We start from the raw sequence: 13567 nt of genomic DNA on the forward strand, positions 1-13567 counted from the left end.
TGTGGTGACAGTCCTTTCTGTTGCTTTCTTACATTAGTCTTGTGATTGGATCCCACTGTATGCGCTCATTGTCAGATGGAAAGCAGCCCCGAGGCCTTATAAATGGCCTTGATCTCACTGATGGCTTTTATTTGACCACTGAGAAACCGAAGAATGACTAAGCTTTTCCCTTTAGACATTAGTGTAGGGGATGTGTAGTAGAAGAATGACTGGGAGCATCTACATATGGAGGCGGCACAGGAGGACAGGGTGGGGAAGAGATGCTCTCAGATGGCCTGTTAATGGTACCCAGATGAGAAGGTCAGCAAGAGATGGATGTCTGTCTGCAATTACACAGGACACAACCATTTGCAGACAAACAGTGGATAAATGTGGACTTGTAGAGGTGAGGTCCCTTTCCCTCATACTCTCTCACCTTTTTTTTTTTTCCTCCCTCTTGGTATGCATTTTTGCCGTTTTTTCTCATGCTCACGACTTCTTCCTTTCCCCAACCTTTGCACCTTTTTTTATCTCCTTTTACTTGTCTGCTTTTACTTTGCTCACTCTTTTTCTTACCCTTTATGTTTTTTTCTTGGTTCTCTTTTTTTTCTTTTTTCCCTCTCATTCCCCCCCCCCCCCTTTGGCACTTGCTTGTGGTTCTCAGAGACTATTTTCAGCAGGTTTGGTAGAAACACAATTTCAAGCAAAAATCTTGCATTTTCCCAGTTGGAAATCCTGACTGCCACAAAAAAAGGAAATGTGAAGGAAAAAGTGGTATCATTGTCCAGATCCATACAGCATCTGCCACAAAATACGCAGGAGAATCAAGTATGTAATGAAACAGGCAACTTTCCCTTCTTTTCTATATATTGCTTATCTGCAGTTACCTGTGGAGGAGTTCATCTCCTAGCACTATGGAAAGCATAAGGAATTGATTAGAACTGCTAGTTTACGGGGTGGAAGAAACAGAATTGTTTCTAAAGCTAGTTGAAAATGGGACTAACAGCATTCAGTGGTAAAAGAGATTTTTGACGCTGCAAACACAAGAACAAAGCTTAGGGCTGATAGATTTGTTTTTATTATCATAGAACAGATGAACTAAAATAAGCCAACAATATAATTTTATGCCAACAGCCATCTTTCTAGCACAGGTGGTGGACTGACTCCAATGTACCCTTCTCCCCCCTGGGGCCTCCATTCACTGGGAAGCAAATGGTGATGGTCCTTGCACATGGGTTTTGGACTCCAGTGATCTTTCTTACTGCTATTGTTCACAGAGGTATGTGCCTGCAGGAACAGGAGGCAGGACAGGGGGAAGCAGAGAGGAGAGTATATATGTTGTAGGAGCAATAAGCAGAAAGGCTTGTGGATCATCTTGCATGTTCACAGGTTGTGGCCAGGTAGAGGGGACAACTGGAGGATCACACCCACTCTCAACCTGTAGCAACCCAATAGCTGCTACTCTAGTCAAGCCAGGAGTTTCTTCCCATTCCAAGCTAGCAAAGGGCAAGATGCACTTGACTGAGGAGTTTTTGGCATGGGGAGGGGCAGTCTATGTAAAACCAAACCAAAAAAACAACCCCCCGCCCCCAAAAACAAACAAACAAATCTGCATTTTTAAGCCACTTCAAAGTAAAAGTCACTTCTTATAATATAATAGATATTTTTAAAATGCCAGGACCACCATCCTGGAAAGACAGAGGGCTTGCACTCAAGACCAAAGAAAGAAAAACCAAAACAAAAACAAAACAAAAGTAAGAGTGGCCCCACTCTCAAGCTTGGCTCTTCTCTAAAAACAGCACTCATCATCCATCTGAACAGGTAGAAGGAGTGGACAGAAAATAAAATAAGATTGGTGCAACTTCTCGCCAGCTGGCATTAAACCAAAGCTCCGTACAGTCCCATATGACTACACGTCCTGTGGTGGCAGCATAATTTCTTTCAGCTTTCATTGTTGTGTATGCCTGTATGTATATCTGAACATATACATACAAAATATATAATATTGTCTTTAATGTTAGTTTTGATCCTGTAGGAAGGCTCATCTCTCTTTCACGTGGTTCTGTGCTCCTGCGCTGTTGCTGCTCCCATTGCCGCTCCCGTTACTGCTACTCCCGCTGCTGCTGCAGAGGACCTCCGTGAGGTCGTCCATGATGGTGGTCTCTTTAGGGTCCACCAGGTTGAATTCCCTGATGAATAGGATAAAGTGTGTGTAGAGTGTGTTTAAATGTCCGTGCAGCTCCAGTGCCAAAGTCTCCTTAAAGTGTGAGGAGTAGATATGGGCCAGCACATGGAACAGGTACTTGCAGATCTTTTTCACTAAGGACTCAAATGAGTTTGGGAATTCTTTGCCTGCAAGAAGACAGAGAGACACCATGAGAGCTCCAGCTGGTCACCTTCAGCCCTAAAGCAGCATTTCTGATGGTAAGTGCTGCAGGTAAGTGCAACTAATCCATCTAGAAGAGCAGGCAGATCACTGGCACTGTACTGCCTTCAAAGCATATTTATTTTACAAGAGTTCAGGGAAAAGAATCTAAAGTTGGACTTCATTGGAAGTTAATCTTTTAAACCCTAAAAAATAAGGAGGCAAATGTAATGATGCTTTAAAACCACAACACTTTTGTTAACAATGGGTACACAACAATGAGTAGTTGTTCCAGGTCTTCATCCAGTTGGTCCAGGAGTGGCGTGGCACGTTTTACCCACAGAGAGAAGAAAGACTTGGGAAACCAATTCACAGGTAGTGCAGTGGAACCTAATGCATGTAGGTTTGGTGTAGGGTTCAGCACTCAGCATAACTTTATATAACTACTTGATTCATCTCATTTCTAAAATTCTATCAAGTGGGTAAAGAAGGAAATACTGAGCAAGAAAATCTGCTGGGTATATATAGTTAGGTACAGTCCAAATTGTACACACTAACGCAGCAGAATGGCCAATGTCAGACAGCTACTGTTTCGTGACACTGAAAACAAAACTCATGCAAGCAGAAAAGCAAAAGTCACTATCCTGTGCTGTGATGCACAACAGGATCTGAGTGGTCTATAGTGCACCTTGGCCACATTGGCAAGCAGTCATGTGAAAGACCCTTATTGTCCTTGAACAAGCAAATTACAAAGCATATGCTAAACAAAAGATCAACAGCAGCTGGCATACAGTGCACTGTATACCTCCTTCCAGATCCAGATGTTTACAAATAAAGAATACCAAATTAATATTTACTCTATTGTACATATTAGTTCCTCAGTTATCTATTGAAGGGACTCCAGCTAGCTGTTTTTAAGCTCTGATTAAGGTCAATGACAGTGGTAACTTCTTTTTCCATAGTAACTTCATTTCCTTAATCAAAGACATCGCACATAGCAAATTTGTTATCTAACAAGTTTGAGCTAACATTACATTCCTCTGATGCTTTTCAGTTCTTAAAAGAAAAAGGAGGGGGGAAGAGAGGGCTTAAACAATCTGCAAGACAAGACCAGATCCTAGAAGATCTCAAAATGTTGAGAAAAGAATGTACTGATGATGAACCATCAGCTAAAGGGAGAGAGCATCACAAGATTTCACCCCAGTTCATATGCCAACAGTACAGGTCTTACTGCAAAAGAATGCATCTAGCTTTCAAAAAGATTTTGAGGAAGTTCTCTGAACTTAACAATACACTGAATGCCAACTTTCACCTATTTGTAGCATTTGCAAAGACTCATTGGAGGAACTGTCCAAAGGTGAACATACCGTATTTTGTTGGAAAGACGTCCTCATCTGTCACTAGCTTCTGCACTGAACTCATGACGAAGTCAACATACTGAGGAGCAGTGCACTTGATCTTCTTTCCCCGCTCATCATACCAGTAGTACTGTCTGTGGAAAGAATTGAAAGTGTTACCGCATTTACACCTTCTCAGCTCAACTCTAATGAGGTTAGTGTCTAAATAATAAAAATCAATAGCTGCCACATTATCAAAATAGATCATACCTGCTACAGAAGAGATTTCCTTCAGTGTCTTTCTACATCAGAAGCCCTGAATTGGTCTTAGCCAGTTGTTTCTCCCTATCAAGCACAGGCAGCTTCTGGCAAGTGTCCACAGAGAGGAGCTCTACTCCCACTCAAGTGGCACCTTCTGCAGCAGACAAAATCTGCAGAGGGCTGAAAATCATCTGAGGAGGTAGATTTCTTAGAACAGATTAACCTACCTGAGGTAGTGAAAACCACAGACTGAGGGACCACAGTGTATAAAACTCTGGAGGAAACATCACTAGTTAAAAAGAGCAAGAACGATACCAAGGCATAAATCCGTGGTCTTCTGATGCTTAACTAGCACCACAAAACATAAATTAGTCTTGTAGTGTAGTAATGTTAAACAGACGGAAGGTGGCTCCAAAATACCAGCTTCTAAGGACTGAGGCACCTGCAGCACTTCTAAATGGCATAAAACCTGTTTCAAAACCCAATTTTGGTAAAGTTTTCAGGACAGTTTTGCATATGTCTACCAGTGTGCCTCAGAACTCTATTCCTTCGCTTATAAACTCCCAAATGTACCTTTGAACTGTGCCACTAGTGAATCATGTTCTGGGGTCTTAAGGAACAGAAGACATACAATGCTGTCGGCAGTTAGGCTTTCAAAAGCAACTAATTCAAGCATTTAGGTGTAACCATCTTGATTAACAGCAGCCATCAAACTACACCAGAAACATTCTCTAATAATGTATTGCAGCTGACAGAGAAGAATTTGAAGGTTACAAGAGCAGTGACGTTTTATTTCTGTTTTTTTTTTTTTTATCATAGTTAATTTATATACCTTTAAAGTGTTATCAGGAAGAACTATCTATTGCACTAGGCCTGCAGAGTGAGAAACATTTTACAGATAAAAGAATTTGACAAAACCTATTCTTTGCCTACACCCCATTAGAGATGTCTGAGTTCCTGAACTTTTCCTTCAAGGCCTCCAAAGCCCTGGGCACCATCCCGTATCACTGCAGGCTTGCTGAGAATCCATTGTCTCAGCCTTCCTCCGAACACAGGATAGGTGGGATTTGCTAACCGCTTCGGAAGCAAGAAGTGGTTTAAGGCTCAAAGCTTGGCTAGGAAGATAAGGCCCCCTCCCTCCCACTTCCTACACACGTCCCTGCCAAGCTGGGCTGCTGCTTTCTGCCTGCCTGTCTGCCTACCTCCAGCTCGGCTCTGTTGACCAAGGACCTGTTATCTGACATTCCTCAAACAATTCACATTTCAAAAGGGATTAAACAGACTTCATTTCAGTGGGAAGTCTAGCCACCTTTGAGCACATTTTCTTCTAAATTTTGCATGGAAAATATAGGTAAAAAGTTGGGCTTTTCCCTGGGCATAAAAGGACTAGAATACTTTGAACTGGAAGGATCTACAGGTGCCACTTGAAGAATGAAGTTTTATGTAACCAGTAGAACAGTCATGAAGCAACTAAGAGAAAATGCTAAATCTTTGAGAAGTTCTGATTATGGTTTGTTTCCTTTGCCCCTAAAGATTCTTCTATGACTGGAGGGGGCATGGGGACAGGATGAGACTGGAAACTAACAATATTGTTCATGCCTCCAAGCAGAGGAAACAGTACAGAAAATATCAGTATAGCTCAACTGTGAGAGAGGAGAGACAACGAAGAACTAATTCTGCAAACACCCAAAGTTTAGAATTTTTCTTGAGACTCATTTTCAGCATTAGATGCTTGGTAACTCTTACATGATTAAGTAAAGGTGGTGGAGTTGCTGCTGAAAGGACAAAAAGAGATGAGCAAGTACATGAAAACCACAGGAGCTAAGAGCTCTTAGCTGAGGACTGTGTATTTCATCACTGCTTACTTTCTCTATACAGTCAATGTGTAAGGAGCTATACAAACACAAACCATGCCTACCTCATTTGCGTAGTCCCGCAACAAACAGGTGCAAAGCAGTTCTAGGCAGGTCTGACTTAGTACTTTGGGTCTTCAGACCATGCTTATTGCCAGGAGCAAAAGCAGACTGAGCTATCTGTACCTGAGCAATTTTCTCCTGCTGCAGAAATCCTTAACTACAAGATAGCACAGTTTAGAGTTGCCTTTAAGCACAAAAAGGAATGTGAGTAATTTGGTTTTAGTTAAATGAAAGTTGGGCAACTATGCCAGGGCGCACATCTGAAAATAAAAGTGAATAAATCTGCTGTAACACTCTCCTGGCCACTCTTTGTGCCTTTCCTTAAAAATTAATTATAGCAAAATAGGATTTTAAGAGGAGAACTGTAAGAGTAGGGGATAACTTCAAGAATTGTCCTGTTGATCAGAATTGTTCTCCTTGTGTTTCAGTGCTATAGACAGAAACACCATGTGCCTTGGAGAAAGAGAGGTGCCACTATTGTGCTGTGAACATCTCACCTGGTAAGCGGCTCCCACCCACGCTCAAGTATCTCCACTATGAGATAGTAAGGGCTCAGCTGGGCACAGGCATCTAAGTGCATTCCCCCTGCTGGCCCTGTGACAGTCAAATCCCAAATTAGGCAATGGATGGGAAGCAAATGATTCAAAGACGACGCTTAAAGATACCTTTCAAAAATGCTGAAAAGATTTAGATCTGGATGAATTATTTAATATGTAAGATTACATATTTAATATGTAATCAGCAAGAATTCTTGCTGATTTAAAGTTCTCAGTATGGAGAGTATGAGAAGTTTGTAGCTCCACTCAGGCAGAAATTACTGTAGGTTTCACAGAGAAAACCCATGATACAAACAATAAGGTAAACATATAAAGCCAATGGTGCATCTTAATTTAGTTTAAATGTTATATAGATACATATTTTATCTGCTTTCCTGCAAAATACCCTGGTTTGGAGTTGATGAGTTCAAAACAGATCATATAGTTGCTACTGTATACATAGAAGCTCAGTCAGAACAGAGTTTAAATTAGTATTTAAGAAAGAAAAGGTAATTGGAGGAGTGAGAGACAAATGCTGAAACGTGTCCTTCGGAAAGGAAGGAGGGAGAACTAGTAGTCTTCTTAGAAACTCCTGAAAAGACACGTTATGAAGAAACAGGGTAATAGATGTGTGAAATACAAGGGCAATAACAAGGTGGCTGTCAGCACCTTGAAATAATTTTGATAGTTTGATAAAGGGACAAAGCAACATTTAACAAAAGAGAGAAAGGAGTCACTAAGAATTCACAGAGGAAAAAAAATGCAAGATATGCAAATTTGGCTAAAGATTTTTGAAGGAAATAACCTCCATAATGCAGAGTCACCGAAGACAAGATAAACAACAGAAAAGAGATCCTGAGATTAGAATCATAGAATCATAGAATACTTAGGGTTGGAAGGGACCTCTAGAGATCATCTAGTCCAACCCCCCTGCACACGCAGGGTCACCTAAAGCACGTGGCACAGGACTGCACAGGATTTATTAGGAAAAAAGAAAAAAGAAAGTGGATAAGGAGAATTATCTATTAAGGGATTTCACTGGATAGAAATGAGATGTTATACTCTATCAGTAGCCTGCTTAAAACTTTGCATCCTGCCTTGATTTCTGCTTGGGGAGTTTTGTAATCTCAACAGCGCTTACACAGGCTCTTAGGTACTCTACTCATGCAAGTACTTTCAAAAAGCTTTCAACAGTCAGCTAGAAAACCAGTTTACAGCTCACAGCAGTAAACCTGAAATTGTTAAGTAAGTAGCTTTGCATGCAAACATAAATAGTAAAAATTGCATTAAAGATTATCACTTGCTCTAAATCAGGTGTATAACATATTAACAACCAAAAGAAGTGATTCTTAAACCTACATTCAGGCCATCCTTAAGTTTTGAAAATAGCTGACCTTTCTGATACTTCTCCCAACATTATTCCATCTTCCCAACAAAAATTTGCATTTAATGGACTAATGGTCTGTAATGCCTAAGCGACCCTGAGAAAGCATCTTCTTCCTCATCTTATAAAGATAGCTGTGCTGTGTTATAAATCTTGACTGAGCTGAAACCTACATCTGTCTGCAGTTTGTCAACTGGCTGGATACTCTCAGAGGTTAAAAATTTACCCCAAATACTTAAGTGCAACCCGTGTTTATTTTACCAGCAAATCCTGTAACAAAGACAGCAAAAACTAGAAGATTGAGTACTTTCTATGGGCTTTGAATACAAAGTAAATGAACAAGTAACCTGTTCTCCATAGTTACTTAAACATCTTGACCATAAAAAAGCCCTCCTTATGCAAGATCAGAAAGGTGGGACTTAAAACACACTTCGGGAAGCTGAGCAAGGAAGTATAAGAGAGGAACAGAAGGCAAAATTTGGCACTGAACTACATAACAAGCCAGCACTATAACAGTGGCAGACTGCACTCCTCCTCCTAGGTACTGCACCACTGCGGCAAACCTGATCTGCGTAGATGCTATTTTTTATCCAGTAGAAAATATTTAAACAAACAGATCATGTAGTCTTAGAAGGCCAAATCAGGAATGTCTGTCAGAGAAATGAGCGATCGACTCTAATGCTTAGGTGTGCCCTCTATAAACTGGAGGTAGGTCAGTGACAGGACAACCTGTATCAAGTGGTGTTTCTCCAAAACAACAAACATCTGCTTACCTTTCCTGTTTAGAGCAAGATTCAAAAAAAAAAAAAAAGAATCATATAGCTTTATCATTGTCAGAATTAGATTTAAAAAGTATTTTACAATACTTGTTTTAAGGGCTAAAGCTAGGATAGGTAGAAAAGAAAGATAAGGATTATCCAAAATGGATTATAAAGGTACTGAGAGAACCCAACTGTGAACAGGGCTCTTTAAGCTGAACTGTATTGAAGCATGTTGCAGCTAGATCATTGCACCTGTTATGGGTTTTTGGTTGTTGTTGTTGTTGTCCCCTCCAATAAAACCAGATGCTTGACAAGAATGAAATACTCAGCCTGCAGTTTGCAAACGTGATCAGTCATCCACACCCAAGTACAGGAAGATACTTCGGTTGGTGCAATTTTGCTAAATACAACCCAAGCACAGACATGCTTCCTGTTATTCCCAAATAGCACAATTTTCAGTTTTCCAAAACAAAGGATAGCAACATTTTGGTGTCAGTCCTCACCTCTAAAAATACATACTACAGCTGGAGCTGCCTGCAGGAACTTCCTTTCTTTATGCTCAGACATCAGCTGCTTACAGCAAGCACTCGTTTACAGCAAGCACTGCAGCAAAGCAGGGCAACACTGACACAGCTTCCACTCCACCATGTCCCTTTAGACACTATTTGCCCATTAGACAAGTAAATAAGCAGTCATACTCAGTCTTATGGACAGCCAGTGCTACACCAGGAATTAAAACACAGGAAAGCTTGGGAGCAAGTGCTGACAAAATACTCATTTTCCTGATCATGATTTCTTACTTAGGGTCAGGCCATCTACTTTGGATAAAATCTGGGCCTAGCAGAGAGACAACTCTGTTCCAGTCTGCTTTCAAAGTCCTTAGAATGGCTGTTAATTCTCTACTGACAGTTATCTTTCCAGCTCTTACATGCAAAAATACCCTCAGTATATTTTACATTCCTCAGAGTGCTATCAAAGCTCCTGATACTAATATCAAATGTATGACAGAGCCCAATGCATTAAGCAAGATTTTTTTTTTTTTTTAGCACTGCATAATTAGCATTGGAAAATAGAGGTCTGGCTTTGTCGCGTGCATCCCCTGGGATGTTTGATGTACAACATTAACTGTTCAGCTTTCTGTGCATTAATCAAATCCCAGGAAATGTGAGAGGAGGAAAGAATGGGACTATCAGCGTACACTAGGGGGGCAGCACAAGATGCTCATTCATCCCTGGCTGGATCTCATGGGCTGGATGACTCTGCTAATCAAGAGCAGGAGTCTATAGGAACTTTCTTATATTCACCATGTACAGTAAAAGTATAATACTTGCTTTTATAAATGACACCTGCTCAATGTTAAAAAGGACTAATTAATAAATATACAGATTCACAGTGCCAACCATTTTCCTTACTCTGTGCAAAGCTGCTGCTTGTGCCGTCTGTGCCTGGGGGCTCAGGCATGAAGCCAGGGACTCGCATCAGGCCAGGGTTACCCAGCAGCAGCCTGCTGCTCCATCACCCTTCCAGCTAGTGGAAGCACCCTCTGAGGTTTTGCAATCCCTCATCCTTCTCTGCCTTCGACAGCATCCCAACAATGTTTCCAATAAGGACAGTTTCACTTTTTTTTCTTTTCTATCTTTCTACCCAAGCTATAAAAAGAGTCATTTGCCTCTCTGGTATAACCTTATAAAACAAACTAAGAATTATCAGAGATCTAGGCCTCCACAAAAGCTTATTTCCACATCTCTTCCCTGGGCAGGGGAGGATGTACAGCTGCTACATCCTCCCTCAGCACAGAGATCAAATCCATTTGCCCAACTCCATTGAATTCCCATGTTCACCTCCAAGCAACTCCCAAGACTTGATGAAAACTCTGCAATAGTAAAATACTGAGCCTGTAGTGACTTACGTATTGCACGCTGCCATGGTCTGACACGACTCTCCTGTACAGAATTCCGAGATTGTACTATATTGTAAGTTGATGTGATGAAAGAAAGTCGTTGCTAAAAAACAAACATGGAGGAAATTTGTAAGTGTAAAATACTTTCAAATACTGATTGTCCCCTAGACAATTATTTAAATGGAGTAAGTAGAGTGACCTCAGAGTCCAGAGCTTGCATACATGTTTAAATATGATTTAGCTAAATGAGCCTAATGATGAACTGCAAAACCAAAAGGTACAGAGAATGAAAGCTCTTGTTTTGATTTAAGATGAAAGCACATGATGCATCACCTCTCATTACTCACTAAGCAGCTAGACTGGAAAGTGCCTCTGTCATTAGCCTTACCTTTATAGTCAAATATTCTAAGCTGACGGCAAGCAATTTACTGAGTTCTTTTGAAGTTAGACTTAAAATGCAGTTTAGAAGTGGCTGGGAAAATGACATTATTAGTTCTCATGACATACCTCCTTTAAAAAAATTAAAATAATATCTTGAAAACTATTATGTTTCACTTTCCAAGAATCTCCTAAGATATTTGATATTTTAATACTCCTTAGAGGCACCCCACTTTTCCCCTTATACTATATACTTCCGTAGTGTGCAGTTTAAAGCAATTTCTTGCTAATATCACATACTGTTGAAATATAAGTAGGACTGGGTCATACCTGCAGGTTAGAATTGGCAAATGAAGCAGAAACACAGGAAAGTATTGTGAATCAGAAACAAGATACACAGGGCAATTTATACAGCATTTAGTTAGTGACTGACTAAAGATTAGATACTAATCTTTAGATTAGATACTAATCTTTACTCAGTCACTTCTTTTGATCCCCAGCTTGACTACAGTTTAGATTCACAATAATTCCACCAAAACTCGGAAAGGGTGGGGAGCAGAAATCCATCCAAAAAGTCTGATTCAAAGCATAACTTGCCTTATATACAAGTCTCAATAAACTGCCTGTTTTTACAATCCTCCTGGAAAACCAGGGACTTGACTCAGGAACATGTTGAACCAGCAGGTTTAGCTGACTTTTCAAAGGGAAAGTGAAGGTCCTCAAAAGAACGCTCAACGTTTTGATGCCCTCAGTGCATCAGAACAGTGCACACAGCGAGGGAGTAGAAAGGAGGGAATGTATCAAGACTTCGATACTGCTGAGCACACTGGAGTGTAGCAAGACATGTTAATTACTACTCAAGGTATAATGACATGCATTATGGAGCATGCCTAAACACTGAGTGCTTTTCTAGGCACCGAAAACAGTAAAATCCATGGCTGATTAATGAATGCCTTTTGGGTGTGGACAGCAGGCTCAGAGGTGCATGTTCACAGTACTCACTGTTGCTGGCTAGCCACTCGTTGAGGTCTATTTCTCGTGGTAACATCACTAGTTCCTTGAATTCGAAGTCAGTAATTCTGGATTTTGTGTATTCTGGCTCTAGGTAAAGTTTCTTCTCTTCTGGTGCTGGCTTTTTACCATTTGGCTTTCCCTTGGACTTCCTGCAAAAGATGAAAACAGGTTACCTTCACTGCTGATGAACTGCCATAGTAACCTGAAAAGAATCAGTTTATCCAAATTATTCCAACTCACATATTTGTGTCTACATTGCTCCTCCTGCCTTCTCTCCTCTACCTTTTTTATTATTATTAAAGCAAAATAAAGTTTTAGAAAAAAAAGTTTATTTGAAGTCATCCCCTTTCTCAAGTAGTTGTGAAAATTTTGACTGGCATAAGAAATGTCAGACTGAGCTGTTCGATCACCGCATCCTTTTATCTTGTCAGCTTGGACAGCAAATTATTTGGAAGAGTGACAGCCCTTCCTTATGCCTGTGAAAAGTGGTGACAGCAGAGTGGCTCTGTGCCAGGGGAACTACTCTAATCGAAGTATATTAACGATCTGCTGCATCATAGTTAGCTTCACGTGCACAATGGGAGCTTAAGAGACACAGAAAACATACTGCTGCAAGAAGATCCTTCTCAGGTGGAAAATGCTCTTTCCACACAACTTTACTGGCATTGTTCAGGCAGAGACACAGCTCTCCTCCAGCCCTGCAAGCTCCGAAACACCAAAAGTCCTCTAGAAGTGAACATTTACGAGTCCAACAAGAAACTGGTAACTACAATAATACTGATTTTCTCAGCTTCCAGTATATTTGAGCTATAAAGATACAGTTTAAATCCTTTAAAATGTGGAACAAATGGCTACTGGTAGAGTTGCGTGTTGAAATAACCTTCCACTTAGATGTTCAAAAGCAGACAAATCGCATTCCGCAAAACACGTTATCTCCTTAGCATATTCAGGAGCTCTGTTCAGCTTCCATTGAGTCTCATCATACGAGATTCTCCCTAACCAGTAACTTAAGACTAGATGGACTTGAAGACTTCAGGAAGGCCATCCCAAGGGCAGATCAAGGAAACGGTCATGACAGCAGTGGCATGATTCATGCTCACCCACTTGCCCTATTTTTATAAACCACAGATGTGCAGAAACCGCTACAGTAGTTTTCTGGTCAGCAGAAGAGAGTCCCGCTTCATTTCCAAGAGGCAGTGTGGAAATGAACCGTTGAGGAAGGATGTCTGTCACACAGAGCACCTTTTCTAAGGGTACACGTGCAGGATGAAAACTGAAACTTATCTTTAAAAAGATAAGTTCAGCACATAGCTGTCCTTGCACCCTTGTGACCATCCCATCTTTTTGCACAGAAAAACATTCCAGTTCATTCCTGTTCAAACACAGCTTATGAAATTTCTTTCTTAGGTTTATTTAATGAAATAACCTGGGCAATTCTCACAGCTGTTCCCTGTGTTTTAGGGCACGTCAAGTCTGGCATTGCACAGTGTTAAGGTTCGATGCAGAAGGGCTGCACAGGTAGAACAGCAACAACTGACTGACAAGGTAGGTACTCTTACCTCCAAACTCTGACAATGTTAGATCTAATTTGAACCTTGGCATGTAAAAAATAAGCTATAGATAAGAAACAGAGAAGTCCAGATAAAGAAGACTTGCTGGAGGTCCTGTTTTTAAGGTGTTCAAAGGTGCTTTAATGTATATTTAAGGTACATTTGAGCCTGAAACTTAAGATTTTT

At 40.6% G+C, this 13567-nt stretch overlaps 1 protein-coding gene across 3 annotated transcripts in view; it reads right to left on the minus strand.

Moving 5' to 3' along the window:
• Nucleotides 1-1039: 1039 nt before the first annotated feature.
• Nucleotides 1040-13567, minus strand: part of MOB2 (MOB kinase activator 2) — a 104762-nt gene continuing 92234 nt past the window's right edge. For all 3 annotated transcript variants that reach the window (XM_088525835.1, XM_088525834.1, XM_088525833.1), the window contains exons 2-5: nucleotides 11820-11980; nucleotides 10449-10542; nucleotides 3712-3836; nucleotides 1040-2331 (exon numbers count right to left, since the gene is read on the minus strand). In XM_088525835.1, coding sequence (XP_088381961.1) covers nucleotides 2021-2331; nucleotides 3712-3836; nucleotides 10449-10542; nucleotides 11820-11980 — 691 coding nt within the window. In that variant the 3' untranslated portion in view covers nucleotides 1040-2020. The remainder of the gene's footprint in view (nucleotides 2332-3711; nucleotides 3837-10448; nucleotides 10543-11819; nucleotides 11981-13567) is intronic.

Source organism: Tinamus guttatus, unplaced genomic scaffold (genome assembly GCF_059628265.1).
Source record: "Tinamus guttatus ecotype Peru unplaced genomic scaffold, ASM5962826v1 Tinamus_guttatus_pri_ptg000240l, whole genome shotgun sequence".
In the NCBI taxonomy this organism is placed as follows: Eukaryota; Metazoa; Chordata; class Aves; order Tinamiformes; family Tinamidae; genus Tinamus; species Tinamus guttatus.